Source organism: Dysidea avara, chromosome 3 (genome assembly GCF_963678975.1).
Source record: "Dysidea avara chromosome 3, odDysAvar1.4, whole genome shotgun sequence".
In the NCBI taxonomy this organism is placed as follows: Eukaryota; Metazoa; Porifera; class Demospongiae; order Dictyoceratida; family Dysideidae; genus Dysidea; species Dysidea avara.
Genome location: NC_089274.1, coordinates 47,041,984 through 47,063,211, shown reverse-complemented (window position 1 = coordinate 47,063,211; position 21,228 = coordinate 47,041,984). Strand labels below are relative to the sequence as shown.

The following is a 21,228-nucleotide window of genomic DNA, read 5'->3' as shown; positions in this document are numbered from 1 at the left end:
ATTTGCGCTACTACGCGGTATCACCAGAGGTTGCCACACACAACATTCAACTCGCTCGTGAATCCACCGAACGAAAATATTAGAGACACACTTCTAGATTACTCACGTGATAGAACATTTTCGAATCTGAAGAGTGACCCGCTCTAAGGACCTCGCCGCGGCAGGAGTCGCAACTCACAAGTGACAAAGGAGACCGGATGACGCTACGAACCTACTGCCTACGAGGTGATAAAGTGTTAAATGTACCAAGTTTATTTTCTCGAGTCGATCACACTAGATCGATCTTTGTACGGCAGTGTAGTCTATTTTTTTACTTTATCAGTCAGTCAGGCGGATCAGTCACAAGCTTACAAGTTCTGCTAGCAAGAAAGACAGGTGGGATCAGTTTCATGCAATACGTGGCATTTGATTTTGCCGAGTGAAGTGAGTGAACATGTCGTCCTGTCAGCAGTGTGCTAGGACTGCAGCAAAAGCTGTGGCTAATTTGTATTAACACTAAAATATTAACGTACACCCTCCAGTGCCTAACTGGTAAGTAGATAATAACAACAATATAGCTCTACCGGACTGTGGATGAATTTGTTGGAGTACAGTTGTGGCACGTGTGATGATGCTCGATGAATTATACCTCCATTGAATCATTGATACGTGATAAGCAATCAATACTGAAATAGTTACGTAGCTAGTTGTGTAAGCTGTAATAATACAACACCGTATGTTGGCTAGCCCACCATTGGGTCATTAGCCCTTTTTGCAATCATGAATAATTTTGAGCGTTTCGTGGGGGCATGCCTGCCCCTCCATCATGTTCTGGCTAGCTACGCCCCTGACAATGAATTGTCTAATAAAGACTAGACTTGTATCAATATTTATATGACCATAGCCATTTATCCTATCATGCAAGTTGGTGCAGCTTGTACAAGTATGGCTTATTTTCCTGTAGATGGAAATATCATTGTCACAGAATCTAGTACTACTTTTATGGGACCATCAACATCTGTTATAGACCACACTACTAGTGTCACAGAATCTAGTACTACTGTTATAGGACAACCAACATCTGCTTTAGACCACACTGCTAGTATCACAGAATCTAGTACTACTTTTATGGGATCACCAACATCTGCTATAGACCATGCTGTTAGTATCACAGAATCTAGTACTACTGTTATAGGACAACCAACATCTGCTTTAGACCACACTGCTAGTATCACAGAAACTAGTACTATATGGGACGACCAACATCTGTTATAGACCATGCTGCTAGTATCACAGAGTCTCGCATTGCTATACAATCTACTATTGTTTTGTTGTCAACTTCATCTACAATAGACCTCACCAGTAGTGCTGTGGGCAGATCTACTATTAACTTAATACCAACCATTACTACAGCATCCCCTAATGGCTCAGTGAAATCCATTACTGTTACTATGACATCCACTCCAGGAGTAGCACCTGATAGTTCCAATTCAGCAAATTCTCAGTTCATTATAATCATCATCTCTGTCATCCTTGTTGTAGCAGGAACAAGTACAATTATAATTGTAGTGTTAATTGTGTGTGTAGTGAAGAAAGGACAGAGACAAGATTACATGAATGATAAGTATGTTTATGTTGATGTGTATGGAAGTAGTGCAGCAGTTAACATAATAATGACGTTAAAATTTGGTAGTACATATATGTGACCGGATTTGCGAAAAGGGGTCTTCCACACAGATCCAATTCTATAAACGTGGAAGATCATAACTTAGTGTTCAAGAAACGTATAAACCTGAAATGTTCTCCATCCATTAAGCTATGTTGGTACTCACTGATGACTAAATTTCAAGTCATTACCTTTTTCCAATCTAAAGTTATGGATTGTCGAAGTTGGTAATTTGAATGTGTGTGGAAGACCCCTTTTTGCAAATCTGGTCACATATATTTTATGCTGTAATACTAGTTTGTAGTAGCGAGGTCTGTTAGTATATATATTTCTTTCTACTAGGTTTGTAGTGGTGCTAAACCGTCTGAAGACAAATCCTCATTATGATGAAACACTTCCTAAACAAGTGGTATATGAAAATAAAGTTGACATTCATGCTGGTAAGGCTTGACGATATCGTGTTGTTAGTAAACTGTGACACTGTCATATCATCCATGCATTATGGCATCCATTTGGGCATGTTTTATCCCATATTTAGATGTTTGTATGCAGGTAGTGATGTAGGCAGCTGGCCAAATTATGTAAACAAGCCTGTTTGTGGTAATTTGTACCTAGGGCTTGTTAATCTACATACCATGGGTACTTTTGGTGCTTTTATTGAGGTAAATGGCTTAATATCATCCATAGTATTTAGAAATACCTTCTACAGTAGGTATAATCTTTTATTTTTTCAGTATCACTCACAAGAAATCAGTTCATACATATAAGAATTCTTTCACACAAGTGGATGCATTGACATTAGTAGTGAAGAGAATTTCAGTGTTGAGAAATACTAGACTGTTTTACAAATACATTGTGAAGTTCAATACTAAGAATGTAGTTATTGTCATTTAGGGCCACTAATTGGAGGCATATCATTAGAACTTGAACAACAACTCAACACCTGTATGATTAGTAGCAGTGACTTAGAGATTGGGGAGCCGATAGCTGAAGGTACTCTTCAATGATGTCCTATATAGGCCTGAGCAAATTATATGCTTTGAAAATAGCCCATATACTATCAAGCAATTAAGCTAAGGCTATGCTTTCAAGCTCAAGAATATACTCAAGGGCTGGCTGTTTTATTAGATTGTATCAAGAGCCCAAGAAGCCAATACACTGCACTGCGTGTATATTGATCAGAGTATATCCAGAGGCGTAGCTAAGGGGGGGCAGGGGGGGGGAGGAATTTGCCCCCCCATCACTAAATGATTTTTTTTAAACCTTCGTCACAAGTTTACCAGTATTAAACTGACACGCAAATGACTGTAAATTATGTACACTACTACGTGGTATCACCAGGGGTTGCTAGTGAATGCACACACACAACATTCAACTCGCTCGTGAATCCATCGAACGAAAATATTAGACACATACTTCTATATTTAGCCTAGATTACTCGCGTGATAGAACATTTTTGAATCTAAAAAGAGTGACCCGCTTCTCCACGGCAGGACTGGAGTCACAACTCACAAGTGACAAAGGAGACCAGATGACGCTACGAACCTACTGTCTACGAGGTGATAAAGTGTTAGCTAAATAAATGTACCAAGTTTATTTTATCGAGTCGATCACACTGGAACTTTGTACGTACGGCAGTGCAGTCTGTTTTTACTTAGTCAGTCAGGTGGATCAGTCAAGCTTACAAGTTCTGCTAGCAAGACAGGTGGGATTTCGTGCAATACATGGCATTTGAATTTCGCTGAGTGAAGTGAGTGAATACGTCATCCTGTCAGCAGTGTGCTAGGACTGCAGCACAGGCTGTGGCTAACGTAAAGTAACCTGTATTTGCACTAAAGTATTAGCTCTACCGGACTGTGGATGAATTTGTTAGAGTACAGTTGTGGCACGTGCGATGATGCTCGACGAATATAGCTACCTCGATTGGAAGCAGTCTGTACTGAAATGGTTACGTAGCTAGTTATTTAAGCTGTAATAATACAACACCGTATGTTGGCTAGCCCACCATTGGGTCATTAGCCTTTTTTGCGATTATGAATGATTTTGAGTGTTTCGTGGGGGCATGCCTGCCCCTCCATCACCTTCTGGCTAGCTACGCCCCTGAGTATATCAAGAATGTTGTGTGGTCCAAGGAGCTAGTACACCACACTGTGCATATGTGACCGGATTTGACAAAACCAGGCTTCCACAAACATCTAATTCATCGACTTTAACTACTTGTAACTTTGCCACTCGGTATGCTTTTGATCTACAATTTTCACAAAACGATTTCATTGCATTATGCAATAACAGAGCAAAATTTGAAAGTAATAGCTTACTCCTACATTGAGTTATAGTCCTTAAAGTCACAAATCTGGATGTGTGTGGAAGCCTGGTTTTGTCAAATCCGCTCACATATATTGATTAAAGTGTATCAAGACAAAAGAAGCCAACATGCCACATTGACAGGAAGAAAGAAATAATTAATGTGATTTTCACACATATTTAATTCTATGACCTCTTGCAATTAAATTTACTGTAGAGATACCCACCTGGTAGGGGAGCTCACATACCAAAGTTGACACTTTGCAAAAATTGCTATAAACACAAACTCCTTATCCAATTGCACTGAAATTTGTAAAGGAAGTACAAAAGCAAAATAATTTTAGTACCTAGTTTGATGGGAATTGGGTGAAAACTTTAGGAGTTATGACTAATTGTTATTGTAAACAAGTTGATGTTGTGCTACTTCTAAAAACCAGGTACCTTGCAGCTAGCTACATAACTCATCTGGAATTAACCATAGATAGTATATGCTACTATGAATTAACCAACTATGTATTACTATTTAACAATAGGGTAGTTTTTGGTTATGCAATAATATTAATAACTAATTCTCATAATTCATGAAATTTTTGTAATTCATTCAATTACATTGCTATGCACTGCTAAGGAAGCGCTTGTTAAACAAACCGCTTTTACCAACATATTACGCACAGAAATATCTTTTAAACTGTTTTATAGTTTGACTATCATGTTTTTTCCCACAAATTCTCTCAACAAAGCCTCAAAACTGCTCTTCACTTTCGTTCACGTACGTAAGGGATATGCTCCCTTTCAACTTGAAGCGATAGGCTATTCCTGTTAGTGTATGAGGCCTGCACTGTTGTTTTTCAGTTGTTAAATGTCTGAAAACCTCAAAGGGAAAGTAGTTTACAAAGTTTGAGGAAAGTCGCCACACTTGTATTTCAGTCCGCTGAAAAGAAACCACCCTAGAGCAAAGTTCACCTGTGCAGAAGTTTAACATTGGACCTTTATCTTTCAGCTGTGTTCTACATTCACTCTTGCTGCATCATAAATTGATTTCTTTTAACTCTAATTGGCTGGTAATTTGGCTGTCTTTTTTACAAAAATAGTTCAAAATTAATCTCTACCTACGGTAAAGAAAAAAGTAAAAGTCAGTTTTGGGATTTGTATATATATATAATTACAAAAAGAAGTGGTGTATCAAACAGTACGGTCGTACCGTTTAAGTAGGAATCCATGTGAAATTTTCGCATGCCGCCCAAAATCGCGCCTTTAAAAATCATTCTAGAGATATCTTACGAGACGAAAATCGCCTTTACGGAATAGTACTAGTCCATATAATGCATAAAACAGCATTAAATACAACATAACTCTTACAGGTGGCCAGATACAGAATTTTAAGAATCGCCAAAACTTTGAATTTTAGACTGACTGCCTGATCACAGTCGCAAGCCTAGAGGCCAAACGAAGCAGTACACAGCCACCATTTATGCAACAATAGCAAACTCACCAGTGGGATGTGCCTTTTGGGGTTCCGACGAGTGTGTGCCCTCTGCGCCTTGTCTTTTCTTTTATCTTCAATCAGGCTGCTTGTCTTCTTCTTCATCCAACGAAACCATATCAAGGTGTAAATTTTCTGTATCAACACTTTCTTTAAGCAGCATAATAGACGCCACAAGATTATTTAAGGCACATAGACTACGCTACTGTACAGAGGAATAGATTATGTTTCTTACTGATATAATCTATGACGGAGGTACTGGTACTAGCTAGATAGCTTCACGATAGGTCACAAGATCACTCCCATTCTTCATTGTACGCATTATCGATCTATCGATTGAAACCACGATGACACACCCCTTTTGTACTAGCTGTATTTCAGTGACCACACACCTTCAATTTGGTAGGCTGATTCGACATCTCTATAATCGATCGAAACCACACCCCTTTTTGGGCAAGCGCACATCTTGCAGGCTGCCTCAAGATACTCTAACACAGCAGTCACCCTAATTAATTTTTTTCCTCCGACCCTAATGGTACTCCCTTCCTCCCACACATCTCTATAGAATGCTAACAAAATATTTGAAAAATTAATTATAACTTACAGAAAAGAACCTACACAGAACCTACAGCATGCCCAGGGTTCAATGGGCAGGTAGGTGCCCCTCAGCAACAGCAAGATCAACTGCTGGAGGCACACACGGACACTTGGATCTTGAGCGTGATCCCCTGATGCACATATCTGAAGAACGGAGCAAGGAAAACCCCAAACTACAACGGAGCCAGCCCATCACCACAGAATATGGGGAATTCCACTTCTCGCTCAGCAGGCGGGCAAGATGTTTATAAGTGGTGGTAGCAGCCCTTCCCATGCCACCTGAAGTGGAAAAAACAAGGGGGGTAAAACTCCCATGCTCCACCTCCCGAATCCGTTCCTCATAGGCACGGCGTTTCTCTAGTTCGTGTTTTCGAAAAGTAGTAGATAGCGTAGAGGAACGATTAGAAGCTGCAAAGCAGTTAAAAACCCTCACATCAAAGAAGGTATAATCAGTCACAGTCACATGTTTATAGCTAGCTGTATACCTTAACAGAAAAACTAAACAAACTAATATATTAAAAATTATAAATTTAAAAATAAAGTAGGAATCCAAGTGATAAACGGTAGTGAAACAAGAGAAGAACGATGGTAGCTATTACAGCATAGCTCGGTGGGAAATTCCTACTTTGACATTGAACACAAAATAATGGCTATACCATGCCAAAGTAGGGATTTCCCACCGAGCTATGCTGTAATAGCTACCATTGTTCTTCTCTTGTTTCACTACTTTTTATCGCTTGGATTCCTACTTTATTTTTAAATTTATAATTTTTATAATGTATATACATATATAGCTATGTGTGTGTGTGTATACACCCACGGCTGCGCCCTCTGGCTTTGGGTGTATATATCAGCAAATCCCTTGCAGCCGTGGTATAACTATTAATAGATGCCAAAAACAGCTGAGCTATAAAAAAAGATGCAGCCCCCAAAAAGGCCAGGGTGAAAAAGTTGTGAAAATTAATTACAAAGATGGTGGCCAAAAATGGCTGCTAATGTCCTTGGGGGATAGGACAGGACCACATGCACTACAGAGTGCTAACAAATATTTATTTAAGCGTATTCATGCTACCTGTTGAAGTAAATAGATCATACAAAAAACAATTGTATTGTAATCATTGATGAATGCGGTTACTGTTGATGTGAAAGTTGTCACCGCCACACATCGTCATCGTTGTAAGTCTAATTACTCCATAACGGAATCATTTTTCCAATCGTGAATCACACCATTACACACAACAAACTAGGTAGAACTAAAATATGTATTAATCCCTGTCAATCCCCTTCCTCTACTTTTTGTACAGGATCTATTCAGCTCATGTGAAATAGTTTCAGTACTTGCACAATGTTGTTACATATTCACGTGGGCTTGTCCCCCCCCCCCCCCCCCCCCCCAGCTAATGTCAACCATTTTTAATGATCACTTGTCATTAAAATGAAGGTTTTGGTATAGATAGATAACATACAGTAGAAAACTATTGTATTATTTGCTATATAAAATCCTTGATAGAGGTATGTATGGATGTTATACTGTAATACTTGAGAGCCTGCTTTTTTGTTACTGTGCTATCAGAAGTGTACATATGGAGACTTGCATATCAACACCTTAATGACTTATTGCACTTCTAGTGCTTTGTTTGTGCAGTATAGTTGTGTGCAAATGATTTCAATGCCACTTTTGTTTCAGGAGCATTTGGCATAGTCTATAAAGGTATTTACTCAAATTATAGCAAAACCATTGATGTGGCCATCAAAACGCTAAAAGGTTAGCATATTGATAGTGACACAATCACTATATGTCTTATTATAACATAGACATTTCATCAACTAGGACTAAAGAATTTATTAAGGAGTGTATTACAGCTCAGAAGTTCGACCATCCAAATGTCATGAGTCTTATTGGTGTTAGTGTAGTGCCACACTACTGATGGTGTTACCGTACATGTGTCGTGGTGATGTAAAATCATTTCTGAAATCAAAACGAGGAGGCAAGATTGAAGTTACCGAATTTTCTGAAGTAAACAAAATTTCTAAATATTTTGTAATATACATACTTCACCTATACAGTAGTACAGTACATTAATTCTGATTGTTGTAGGCTTGTAGAAGGTCTGTTAACTTTTGGACTAGAATCCAGTCTCATACAAACTTTACAGTGCCTTGGCAGCATAATCCACATCAACCCTTCAGTAGTATACTAGCTACCTTCAATGCAACATGAAGCACTAACTGCCTGACTGACTGATGCCTCTTCAGACAAGTGCAATTTTATAATGGCTAATGCTACAATGCCACAGAGCTTGCACTGTTATACAGCCTGACTGGTGGCATGCTGCAGTAATTGAATACATCATGGATTAACCTTTGCCCTCCATTTCTCTTTGCTTGCAAGCAAGGTATCAATCTGTGGTAGCACACCAATGGCTTTGTGTTTGCCTATCATGTAAAAATAAAGGGTATCATCTTCAGTTTTTGCACCATGCCTCCCACAATCAAAGTAAGCAGATTGATTGTAGACTGAGTAGTTGTTCTCTCTATGTAGGGAAGGAAGAACAAAACCAAGCAAAAATGTTAATTAGAGATAAGTATAGGGGTATGCATTTTGTTGTGCACCTACAGTCTCATGCATCTGGTACTGTACTTTCATTTTTTGTTTAAACACTTCTTATTGTAATAATTCATACCTACTAACTTGTAAAATTCCTAATTTTCTGTATATTAGTAAGAGGTGTGCTATAGTATTGGTGATTTATTTTATTAGGATCTCGTTCACAGTCAACTTACTCAAATGTGTTTAGATGTTGCTAAAGGAATGCAATACCTTTCATCACTACACTTTGTACATCGAGATCTAGCTGGTCGGAACTGCATGTATGTATGTACATTGTGAAAGGAAATAAGGTGGCATGTTGCTTACTAATACTAAAGCCAAAGCAGCATTGTCTGCATTGTTAGCCACTATGTTAATGTCATATAATTTCATTTGATGATATATTAGCAGTATAGACTTGTTAACTGTAAAGCAATTAACCAGACTACGTTATATAATGCATTTTAATATCTTGTAGGTTAGATGAACATATGATAGCTAAAGTTGCAGATTTTGGGTTCTCTCGTGACATTTATGTATCAGACTACTACAGGCTGGATCATCCTGCTCTTTTACCAGTGAAATGGCTAGCACCTGAGGCACTTTTTGACAGAAAGTTTACTGTGAAAACAGATGTAGTAAGTATAAACTATCATTTTATGGTGCAAATTTAACATAACACATTTGTGACTGAATTTTGGAAAATCACCTATATGAGTGCACATGAAAAAATTAGAATTTTCATGCTTAGTACGTTGATAACAACAGTAGGGCACAGTTTTAAAAATATTTCAATAGTTTCTTGTAATTTAAGGTATTGAGAATGGCTTACAACCATTAACAAGTAGATTTGCATTATAAAGTTTGTGATTTGATCATTAAATATTTTAGGTGTTAAATGTGCCCATATGGGTGATTTTCCAAAATTCGGTCACATTTACAGTTTGCAAAACATTTTTCATAGTTACTGTTTTTAAAGAGGTCTATTGTACTGTAGAAGATGTGTATTATTTGTGTATGCATAGTTACAAGCAGAAGGAAAATAGGAATCTTAAGTTGGATTGGGGATCAAAGAAAAAAAATTTGTGAAAAGTAGTGAAACAAGATAGATTGTCTATACAGTAGGCTGCAAAAAAAATTACGTTTCGTAATTGTAATTACAGTGCGATTACTAAGTAATTACGCATGTTTGTACTGTAACTACATTTTGACCGTAATCCATAATTATGCAAAAAAGTGGTTTTTCACCAGCCATATTTACAATATATTCATAATTACCAATAGAGCATAATTCGTAATTATGCTTTTGTAATTACGCTACTACAACTTAATTACAATTACAAAACGTAAACTTCTTTTTGCAGCCTACTGTACCTGCAGATATACTAATAGACATTTAATCCCTATGCAGTACTTCAGTCTATAACCATGACTGAATTAGGGATTAAATGTCCATTAGTATAATCAGTAGGTATAGACAACCTGTCTTACTTCACTACCTTTTAGCTACCGCTACTTTTTTCTTTGATCCCTAATCCAACTTAAAATTCTCAACTTCCCTTCTACTTGTTTGTTTATAATTATGACTACTGAACCCACAAAGAATGGTGCCAGGCATACCATAAAATTTTGCATCTGAACACATGCCCCAACAATTAATTACTGAAAAGTCAAGTGGCCATTACGCTTTGTTTTCAGCCATGTTCTGCTCATTACACAGCATTACAAACAAAGGAAAGCATGAGAAATGTCTCTGTCATCAACCCAGTTGCTATGGCAAATACAGGCGATAAGCATGATGTAGCTATTGTTGATTTCATGTCCGTTGAAAAATGATGTATTGTGTATCCCTGTTTAGACAATGGTATGCAGCGTTTCGTTTGATGTGTGGAGGTCTCTTATTTGCGAAGAAACCTGGTATCGGGTGTCTTACTGGTAAGACACCTGACAGTTGTTTACAACCACAATGTGGCCCACAGTAATGCAATTAGCCTTTTGTGGACAATTAGTATTTTGCACATCAGTAAACACCAAGCGATTGCGAGCATATTATAAGAAATTACACTCAGGTACGCTGTTATCGTGGGTAGCTCAGTGGATTTATAGACCATCGTGGTAACTGGTTAATCAAAAATCCATTAAAGTGCGCTGTGTAGACCAAGACAGCCATGCTAGCACCGGCTATTCCCATTCACTGCCATTCACACGTATCTAGTTATAATGCCTCAAGCATACTTTTTATCGACTTTACAAACCTTCAGTTATTCACGCTCCATGGCTTTCGCGACCGCACCATCTTTAGCTCGCTGAAATACCCTCGGTGTTTACAATGGGAATTCTCTATACTAACTCACTGTTTCTACGCCATTGTCTAAAACACTTAGACACTCACAATAGGCGTCTTCGAGGATTTAAAAACCATTGGTGACGTCAATAATTACCTCGGCTGCGCCTCGGTAATTATTGACGTCACCGATGGTTTTTAAATCCTTGAAGACACCTATTGCGAGTGTCTAACTATTACATAAAGAGTGATTTCCAGGTCGGTATAGTAGGTTGCATTGTACATGATTTTTCAATGGAGTTAAATACAGGAAAGCTGTATCACGTTTGCACCTTACCGTTGTCAGTGAAAAGATCTGGGACACAAAGGAGGACAAGAGATAGTTTATCATGGGTGTATTGTACGTACTGCGGTTGGCGAAAAGGCACGTCTCAAGACGAATTGATATCGAACAGTGAAGAAATCAAGCCTGTAGCCTTATTCATTATTGAGTTACACTTGGCTGGAAGCATCAGTTAGTAAGTCATCATAAAATTCTGTTAAATTAAAATTTCATAGAAATTTGTTGGAAGGGTTTAGGATTGCTTGATGATATTATTGGGCTTTGCTATTAATGAGCTTTGCTATTAATGGGCTTTGCTATTAATGGGCTTTGCTATTCCTAACCCAGTACTGCCAAGCTGTTATAAAGAAAAGGTTGAGGCTGTTTTGATATTGTTGGGCAAGAAAACCTAATCCCTATTATGCAGCACTACTGTACTGTACGATACGATCAATCCTCCAACACTCTCCGATATTAATGTTATCAATGATTGCTTTCCAGCTCTACATCTGGATGTGTATGATTTGTTTAGTGATATATCAAGACACACGATAATGTATCGTGCAGTCCAAGAAGCCAGCGCGCCACACCGTGGGTATATTAACAGGAAGAAAACGTCATTTTCACACCTTTGTATCTCGGTGTTCCCTTATCCGATTGTAACCAAATTTGCTGCAGAGTTGTCCGCCTACTAGGGGAGTCCACATCCCACATTTGAAGGAAATCGCTCAATCCATTTCCAAGATACAAGCAGCCAAAATTTTGGTTTTTTTTTCTTCATTTTTTTCTTCTTCGTCTTTTTGCATATTTGCAAAAATTGCTATATAACGCAAATGCGTAATCCGATCGCCTTGAAATTTGGCACACGGAAAGGGAGTCCAAAGGCGAATCCTAGTATCAAATGTGGTCCAAATCTGATGAACGGTTAAGGATTTATGACAGATTATTTGCATAAAACAAGATTGATTTGTTGTCACGCCTACAGGGTAAACCGCTTCATGGAATGAGCTGAAAATTGGTTTGTGAATAGAGCAAGTATTGTAGGAGTGCCTTGTGGTGGTTTGAAAGCAATCGAAATAAAGATCATGGAGATATGACACAAAACCTAATGTGTGTAACAATTGCGCGGTCGAGATTCGTGAATAAAAATACCAATAATTTGCACGTCTACCTAGCAAACCGCGAACAGCAGTGAGCTGAAAATCGGCATGTAGCTGGAATACTCATCCTAGAAAGTCCCTGCAGTAGTACAGAAGAATCGGAGTACAAACCACTGAGTTATGATTCGAAAGCCAACTCCGTGTAGCAAATGTGAAATCGAGATACTCTAATAGAACAGTCACCCTAATAGAGCATTCAGCTAGTTTATGACTTACTCCATTATAGAGTTCTATTACATTGCAAGTTATTCTGTAGGGAGTTCAGCTGCAAGCAGTTACTCTTATAGACAGTTAGGCTAGAAGCAAGTCACCCTGTGGAGAGTTAAGCTACAAATATCACTGTAGAGATTCAGAACATTACAAGTCACACTGAAGAGAGTTCAGCTGCAAACAAATTACCCTGTAGAGAGATCAGCTACAAACAATCAACCTGCAGAGAGATCAGCTACAAACAAATCACCTACTGTAGAGAGATCAACTACAAACAAATCAACCTGTAGAGAGATCAACTAGAAACTAATCACCATGTAGAGAGTTCAGCAACAAAAAATCACCCTGTAGAGAGATCAGCTAGAAACTAGACACAATGTAAGGAGTTCAGCTACAAGCAAATCACTCTTTAGAGAGTTCAGCTACAAACAAATCAACCTGCAGAGAGATTAGCTAGAAGGATCACCTTGTAGAGAGTTCAGTTACAAAAAATTCACCCTGCAGATAGTTCAATTACAAACAAGTCATCCTGTAGAGAGATCAGCTAGAAGGATCACCTTGTAGTGAGTTCAGATATGAACTAATCTCCTTGCAGATAGTTCAGCTACAAACAAGTAACCCTATAGAGAGATCAGATCACCCTGTGGAGTGTTCAACTACAAACAGATAACCCTGCAGATAGTTCAGCTAGAAAAGGTCACTCTGTAGAGAGAATCCTGTAAAGAGTTCATCTACAAGCAGATCATCCTATAGAGACTTCAGCTACATTTCAAGTCACCCAATAGAGAGATCAGCTGCAAATAAGTTATCTGTTATAGGACATGTAATAAATATCTAATCAAAAACAGCCAAGCTGTAAAAAAAGGTGCGGCCCCCCAAAAGACCATAGTGAAAAAAGATGTGAAATCCAAGGTGGCGGCCAAGAAATGGCTGTGATGGTAGGTTAATGGTTACATTTTAATAACAACAATTCAGGTGAATTTGGTGCCAAGACCAAGCGGCACAAAATTCACCTGAATTGTTAAAATGTAACCATTAACCTACCATCACAGCCATTTCTTGGCCGCCACCTTGGATTTCAAATCTTTTTTCACCATGGCCTTTTGGGGGGCCGCACCTTTTTTTACAGCTTGGCTGTTTTTGATTAGATATCACTTCTTTTTGTATTTGTATACTGCAAAGCCGGCCTATGGCTGGCTTTGGGGCTTTTTTAACCCATGTGTTTTTTTCTTTACTACAGGAAGAAGAAAAGAACTTAAAGAAGAATTTTAGTACTTCAATTATTTTTGATTTTATTAGTAATTATACAAATTATATACATATATTTATTACATGCCCATTATGCCCCACAGGATATTTTTTTGCAGCTGATCTCTCTACTGGGTGACTTGAAATGTAGCTGAATTATATACATGATGGTTTCTTTGTAGCTGAACTCTCTACAAGGTGACTTCGTCCAGCTGATCTCTCTACGGGGTGATTTGTTTCTAGCTGAACTCTCTACAGGTGATTTGTTTGCTGCTAAACTCTCTACATGGTGGTTTCTTTGTAGCTGAACTCCCTACGTGATGGTTTCTTTGTAGCTGAACTCTCTACAAGGTAACTTCTTCTCTACAGGGTGATTTGTTGTAGTTGAATTCTCTACAAGGTGGTTTGTATGAGGCTGAACTCTCTACATGGCGGTTTCATTGTAGCTGAATTCTCTACAGAGTGATTTGTTTGCAGCTGAACTCTCTACATGATGGTTTCTTTGTAACTGAACACTCTACAAGGTGACTTCTTCTAGCTGATCTTTCTACAGGGTGAATTGTTGTAGCTGAACTATCTACAAGGCAACTTCTTCTAGCTGATCTCTATACAGGGTGATTTGTTTGTAGTTGAATTCTGTACAGGTGATTTTTTTGTAGCTGAACTCTGTACATGATGGTTTCTTTGTAGCTGAACTCTTTACAAGGTGACTTCTTCTAGCTGAACTCTCTACGGGGTAATTTCTTTGTAGCTGAACTCTCTATATGATGGTTTCTTTGTAACTGATCTCTCTACAAGGTAACTTCTTCTAGCTGATCTTTCTACTGGGTGATTTGTTTGCAGCTGAACTCTCTACATGGTGGTTTCTTTGTTGCTGATAGGGACCCGCCGATTATGCTGGCATAATTATGAGCATAATAGGTGTCTGAAAGCATTGAGCATAATGCTAGCATAATAGGTAGAATATTTGTGTAATAGTATGAATTCTTGCTTATCAAAATAGCTATCACAGAAAGATCGATATATACTAACAGAACAGTCAGTAACTCTAATAGAACAATCACATAGCTGACTGTTCTATTAGAGTATATCGATCTTTTCTGTGATATGCATTTTGACAAGTAAGTTTGTGCTTCAGCCACTTATTATTTATCCATAAATTGGAAATTATTAGCAGAGCATGAGAACTGAGGCATAAATAATTGGGCATAATTTAAGCATAATAGGTAAATTTTTGAGCAGTGCAGCATAGCATAATAGGTAAAATTATGAGCATAATCGGCGGGTCCCTAGTTGCTGAACTATCTACAAGGTGCATTCTTCTACCTGATCTCTCTACAGGTAATTTGTTTGTAACTGAACTCTGTACAAGTGCGTTTTTGTGGGTGATCTCACTGCAGGTTGATTTGTTTGTAGCTGAACTCACTAAAGGGTGATTTTGCTTGTAGCTGAACTCCTTGCATTGTATCTAGTTTCTAGCTGATCTCTCTACAGGGTGATTTGTTTGTAGCTGATCTCTCTACAAGTTGATTTGTGTGTAGCTGATCTCTCTGCAGGTTGATTAATTTGCAGCTGATCTCTCTACAAGGTAATTTGTTTGTAGCTGAACCGTCTATAAAGTGATTTATTTGTAGCTGATCTCTCTGCAGGTTGATTTGTTTTAGCTGAACTCTCTACAGGGTGATTTACTTGTAGCTGAACTCCTTACATTGTGTCTAGTTTCTAGCTGATCTCTCTACAGGGTGATTTGTTTGTAGCTGATCTCTCTACAAGTTGATTTGTGTGTAGCTGATCTTTCTACAGGTTGATTTGTTTGTAGCCGATCTCTCTACAGGGTAATTTGTTTGTAGCTGAACTCTGTACAAGGTGCTTTTTTGTAGGTGATCTCACTGCAGGTTGATTTGTTTGTAGCTGAACTCACTAAAGGGTGATTTGCTTGTAGCTGAACTCCTTACATTGTGTCTAGTTTTCTCTACAGTGTGATTTGTTTGTAGCTGAACTCTCTATAAGGTGATTTGTTTGCAGCTGAACTCTCTACATGGTGGTTTCTTTGTTGCTGAACTCTCTACAGGGTGTTTTGCTTGTAGCTGAACTCTCTACAGGGTGATTTGTTTCTAGCTTATCTCTCTACAGGTTGATTTGTGTGTAACTGATCTCTCTACAAGCTGATTTGTTTGTAGCTGAATTCTCTGCAAAGTGTTTTGTTTGTAGCTGACCTCTCTTCAGGGTGATTTGTTTCTAGCTGATCTCTCTACAGGGTGATTTTTTGTAGCTGACCTCTCTTCAGGGTGATTTGTTTCTAGCTGATTGCTCTGTAGGTTGATTTGCTTGTAGATGAACTCTCTACAGGGTAACTTGCTTGTAGCTGAACTCCTTACTTTGTGTCTAGTTTGTAGCTGATATCTCTACAGGGTTATTTGTTTGTAGCTGAACTCCTTACATTGTGTGTAGTTTCTAGCTGATCTCTCTACAGGGTGATTTGTTTGTAGCTGATCTCTATACAAGTTGATTTGTGTGTAGCTGATCTCTCTGCAGGGTGATTTGTTTGTAGCCGATCTCTCTACAAGGTAATTTGTTTGTAGCTGAACTATCTATAAGGTGATTTGTATGTAGCTAATCTCTCTGCAGGTTGATTTGTTTTAGCTGAACTCTGATTTGTTTTTAGCTTATCTCTGTACAGGTTGATTAGTGTGTAACTGATCTCTCTACAAGCTGATTTGTTTGTAGCTGATCGCTCTAAAGGTTGATTTGTTTGTAGTTGAACTCTCTGCAAAATGTTTTAGTTGTAGTTGATCTCTCTACAAGTGTAGCTGACCTCTCTTCAGGGTGATTTTTTTCTAGCTGATATCTCTACAGGGTAATTTTTTGTAGCTGACCTCTCTTCAGGGTGATTTGTTTCTAGCTGATCGCTCTACAGGTTGGTTTGTTTGTAGCTGAACTCTCTACAGGGTGATTTGCTTGTAGCTGAACTCCTTACATTGTGTCTAGTTTCTAGCTGATCTCTCTACAGGGTGATTTGTTTGTAGCTGATCTCTCTACAAGTTGAATTGTGTGTAGCTGATCTCTCTGCAGGTTGATTTGTTTGTAGCCGATCTCTCTACAAGGTAATTTGTTTGTAGCTGAACTATCTATAAGGTGATTGTAGCTGATCTCTCTGCAGGTTGATTTGTTTTAGCTGAACTCTCTACAGGGTGATTTGTTTGTAGCTGAACTCCTTACATTGTGTGTAGTTTCTAGCTGATCTCCCTACAGGGTGATTTGTTTGTAGCTGATCTCTCTACAAGTTGATTTGTGTGTAGCTGATCTCTCTGCAGGTTGATTTGTTTGTAGCCGATCTCTCTACAGGTAATCTGTTTGTAGCTGAACTCTCTATAAGGTGATTTGTTTGTAGCTGATCTCTCTGCAGGTTGATTTGTTTTAGCTGAACTCTCTACAGGGTGATTGCTTGTAGCTGAACTCCTTACATTGTGTCTAGTTTCTAGCTGATGTTTCTACAGGGTAATTTTTTGTAGCTGAATTCTCTACAGGGTGATTTGTTTCTAGCTTATCTCTCTACAGGTAGATTTATGTTGATTTGTTCATTGCTGATCGCTCTAAAGGTTGATTTGTTGCAGCTGAACACCCTGCAAAGTTTTTTGTTTGTAGCTGATCACTCTAAAGGGTAATTTGTTTGTAGCTGAACTCCACAGTGACTTGTGTGTAGCTGAATTTGTGTAACTGAATTCTCTAGAGAGTGACTTAATTGTAGCTGAATTCTCTACACAGTGCATGACTTGTTTATAGCTGAACTTTCTTCAGTGTGACTTGTAATGTTCTGAATCTCTATAGTGATATATTTGCTTAACTCTCCACATGGTGACTGCCTTCTTGCTGAACTGTCTATAAGATTAACTGTTTGCAGCTGAACTCCCTACAGAATAACTTGTGAGGTAATAAAATTCTATAATGGAATAAATAAATTAGCCGAACGCTCTATTAGGGTGACTGTTCTATTAGAGTATCTCGATCTCGCATTTGCTACACGGAGTTGGCTTTCGAATCATAACTCAGTGGTTTGTAATCCGATTCTTCTGTACTACTGCAAGGACTTTCAATGAAGATTATTCCAGCTATACACCGATTTTCAGCTCATTGCTCTAAGCGGTTTGCCTAGTAGGCGTGAAAACTAATCCTTTTTTATTCATAAAAATCGATCGCGTAATTGTGACACAGGTTGGGTTTTGTGTCATATCTCCGTGGTCTTTATCTCGATTCCTTTCAAACTACCAAAAGGCACTCCTACGATGGTTACTCCATCTACATAGCAATTTTCAACTCATTCCATGAAGCGGTTTACCCTGTAGGCGTGACAACAAATCGATCTTGTTTTACGCGAATAATCGGTCATAACTCCTGAACCATTCATCGTACTTGTACTAAATTTGATGCTAGAATTCGCCTTTGGACTCCCTTTCTGTGTGCCAAATTTCAAGGTGATCGGAGTACGCGTTTGCTTGTTACAGCAATTTTTGCAAGTGTGCGAAAAGACGAAGAAGAAGAAAAAAAAACGAAACTTTGGCAGCTCGTATCTCGGAAATGGCTGGAGCGATTTCCTTCAAATTTGGAATGTAGACTCCCTTGGCTGGCGGGCAACTGTGTAGCAAATTTGGTTCCAATCAGATAAGTGATCACCGAAATACAAAGGTGTGAAAATGGCTTTTTCGTTCTTCCTGTCAATATACTCACGGTGTGGCGCGCCGGCTTCTTGGGCCGCACGACACACTACCGTGTGTCTTGATATGTATTATATATATATAATTTGTACATTTAGTGATGAAATCAGAATTAGTTTAAGTATTTAAAATCTGCTTCATCTTTTTCTTCATCCTGTGGTAAAGAAAAAAGATAGGTTAAGAAGCCCCAAAGCCAGCCATAGGCTGGCTTTGGGGTATACAAATACAAAAAGAAGTGAAATCTAATCCAAAACAGCCAAGCTGTAAAAAAAGAGTGCGGCCCTCAAAAAGCCTATGGTGAAAAAAGATGTGAAATCCAAGGTGGCGGCCAAGAAATGGCTGTGATGGTAGGTTAATGGTAAAAATTTTAATAACAACAATTCAAGTGAATTTTTTGCCAAGACCAAGCGGCACCAAATTCACCTGAATTGTTGTTATTAAATTTTTTACCATTAACCTACCATCACAGCCATTTCTTGGCCGCCACCTTGGATTTCCCATCTTTTTTCACCATAGCCTTTTTGAGGGCCGCACTCTTTTTTTACAGCTTGGCTGTTTTGGATTAGATCTTGTTAACTCCAGATTATCCAGTGATTTAGCTATATACTACATATACATTTGTCTATGCATAGTGGTCATTTGGAGTGACTTGTTGGGAGGTGTTTACTCTTGGACTACAACTTTACCCATCAGTTGAAGCTTTTGAGATGGCAAGTTATCTGAAAAGTGGTAAAGTACCTGAAAAACCACCTCTTAGTTCAGATGAAATGTAAGCGTATAGCCAAGTGTTATATATATTGGTGGTTAATATCAAGTATTCTACTCAGATATGAAGTTTCACACCAGAGGATAGACCAACATTTACTGAAATAGTTGAGAAAATTGATCAACAACTTTGTAATGACAATGATTGCTAAAGGATTATAAAATGTCATTAGACTTGCACCAAATATTCCAGCACAATTTTTGAATATATTAGTTTGGCATCAAGTATGTATTATGCCAGCAAGAATTTAAACAAATGAATATATATATATGCCCACACCTTAAAGAAAGCAAATTATAAGCAAGCTACACATTATACTGCACCTCACAACACATGTTAAATGTAGCTGTTGCTTAAATCTATTTGCATTTACAGAAATGTGATTGAGAATACATAGCTAAGTGTAATGCACATAATGTAATGCATGTGCCATTATCCTCAAAGTGAGGCTGCACATTATTTAATAAATAAATAAAATAGATGCTCTTATAGAGCAGCCACTTACTCTCAATACAAAAACCTGTACACACTCTAATAAAGCAGTCAGCTCTTGTCTTAACTGTGAAAGTATGATTTTGAGCATTTTATATTACAAAATAGCACAATTTTCCTAAATCTCATGTCAAACAGTCCATATGGAAATCATGTGTGAAAAGATGGTACTACAGTGTATAATACTGGGTGCTGCAACGAAACTTGTCTATTGTGGCCACATTATAAGGAGTGAATTTTTATAATAAATAGCAGCACTACTAGTAGAACTAGTACTACAGTACAAATACAGATGACCCAGTGATCTAATAATACAGGCTTTTTACTGTATAGCAATTATGTGTGACTACATTTTGGGAAATCATACTCAACTAACTATCATGCATGCATTATATTGATACCAGCCTACTATATGCTTTTAATTTTACATACTGTGTTAGCTGCAGTACTCAAAAAAATAATATACTGCCCTTTATGCTCAATTTTATACATGTGTTTTGTAAAATGGTACTGTATAAAACACTTCCTCACTAAATAATAATAATATGGTAACTTTCAGCTTGTAATCAAAAGCGGATAAACTTAACTACAATGAGTCTTCTACTACAGTATGTCAATCTTTTTTTGATAAAAGCATTTTTATGGTACTTGCATATATACTTACTTTACCTATTATGCTTAATGCTAGACTTGAGCCAAATATGTTTTGAAAATAGCCTGTTATGCTTTTGAGCAGCTGATGTTCAGCTTATTATGCTCAAAATTATACTTTTAAAAATTAGCTGCCCTCAAATTTAGTCTACTAAAGCTGAATTTGATAATCAACTTAATCAGCTGTAATATAAGGGGTGGCAAAAAAAACTATTAAAAGAACATCTGGGGAGAGAGATGGGTAACAACTCCACGTGACTGATACTACATATTTGCCAAGAAGTAGTGAATAAATTAGTTATTATGCTCCCTTCCAAAGGGCATGACGCTTAGAGCATGGCCCAAAAAACCGAATTAGTAGATTGTGGTTCATGCTATGTTTTTATGAGGTTGCACACATGCCTCAATTAAGTCAAAGCTACTAATCAGTCAAGTGGGCTAGTGCTCTAAAGTCACTTATATAGCATTGGTACCACAAATTAAATCATAGCCTACGTAAATACATACCAGAGCCTTTGACACTGGCCCTCCAGTGGTACTGCAGCTGCTGAAGCTGAATAGGCTAATAATCTGGTGACCACAACCCATTACAACAGATTTCTGATTATGGTAGAAAACAGCTAAAATATATATCAGTCTCTACAGACTACCAATCCGATTATTGGTGCAACTTTACACTATAATAATACATGAAGAATTGACAAAATTAACTAGTCACTTAAGTTTGCAGATGAGGTGGAGGTCCTTTTAATTTTATGCACTCT

At 38.0% G+C, this 21,228-nt stretch overlaps 2 protein-coding genes across 4 annotated transcripts in view; both read left to right on the top strand.

Moving 5' to 3' along the window:
* Positions 1 to 21,228, top strand: part of LOC136251323 (uncharacterized) — an 86,660-nt gene that overhangs the window by 4,579 nt on the left and 60,853 nt on the right. The gene's annotated exons all lie outside the window — the stretch shown is intronic.
* Positions 1,968 to 19,688, top strand: LOC136251346 (tyrosine-protein kinase receptor TYRO3-like). Of its 3 annotated transcripts, none has more exons than XM_066043789.1 (8): positions 1,968 to 2,085; positions 2,540 to 2,638; positions 7,760 to 7,794; positions 7,845 to 8,046; positions 8,791 to 8,900; positions 9,098 to 9,257; positions 19,188 to 19,324; positions 19,383 to 19,688. In XM_066043789.1, exons 4-8 carry the CDS (start codon positions 7,957 to 7,959, stop codon positions 19,426 to 19,428), a joined length of 543 nt encoding a protein of 180 aa, XP_065899861.1. In that variant the 5' UTR covers positions 1,968 to 2,085; positions 2,540 to 2,638; positions 7,760 to 7,794; positions 7,845 to 7,956; the 3' UTR covers positions 19,429 to 19,688. The 3 variants fall into 3 exon arrangements, with proteins under 3 accessions (XP_065899861.1, XP_065899860.1, XP_065899862.1); XM_066043788.1 differs by having other exon boundaries at positions 7,717 to 7,794; XM_066043790.1 differs by lacking the exon at positions 2,540 to 2,638 and having other exon boundaries at positions 7,717 to 7,794.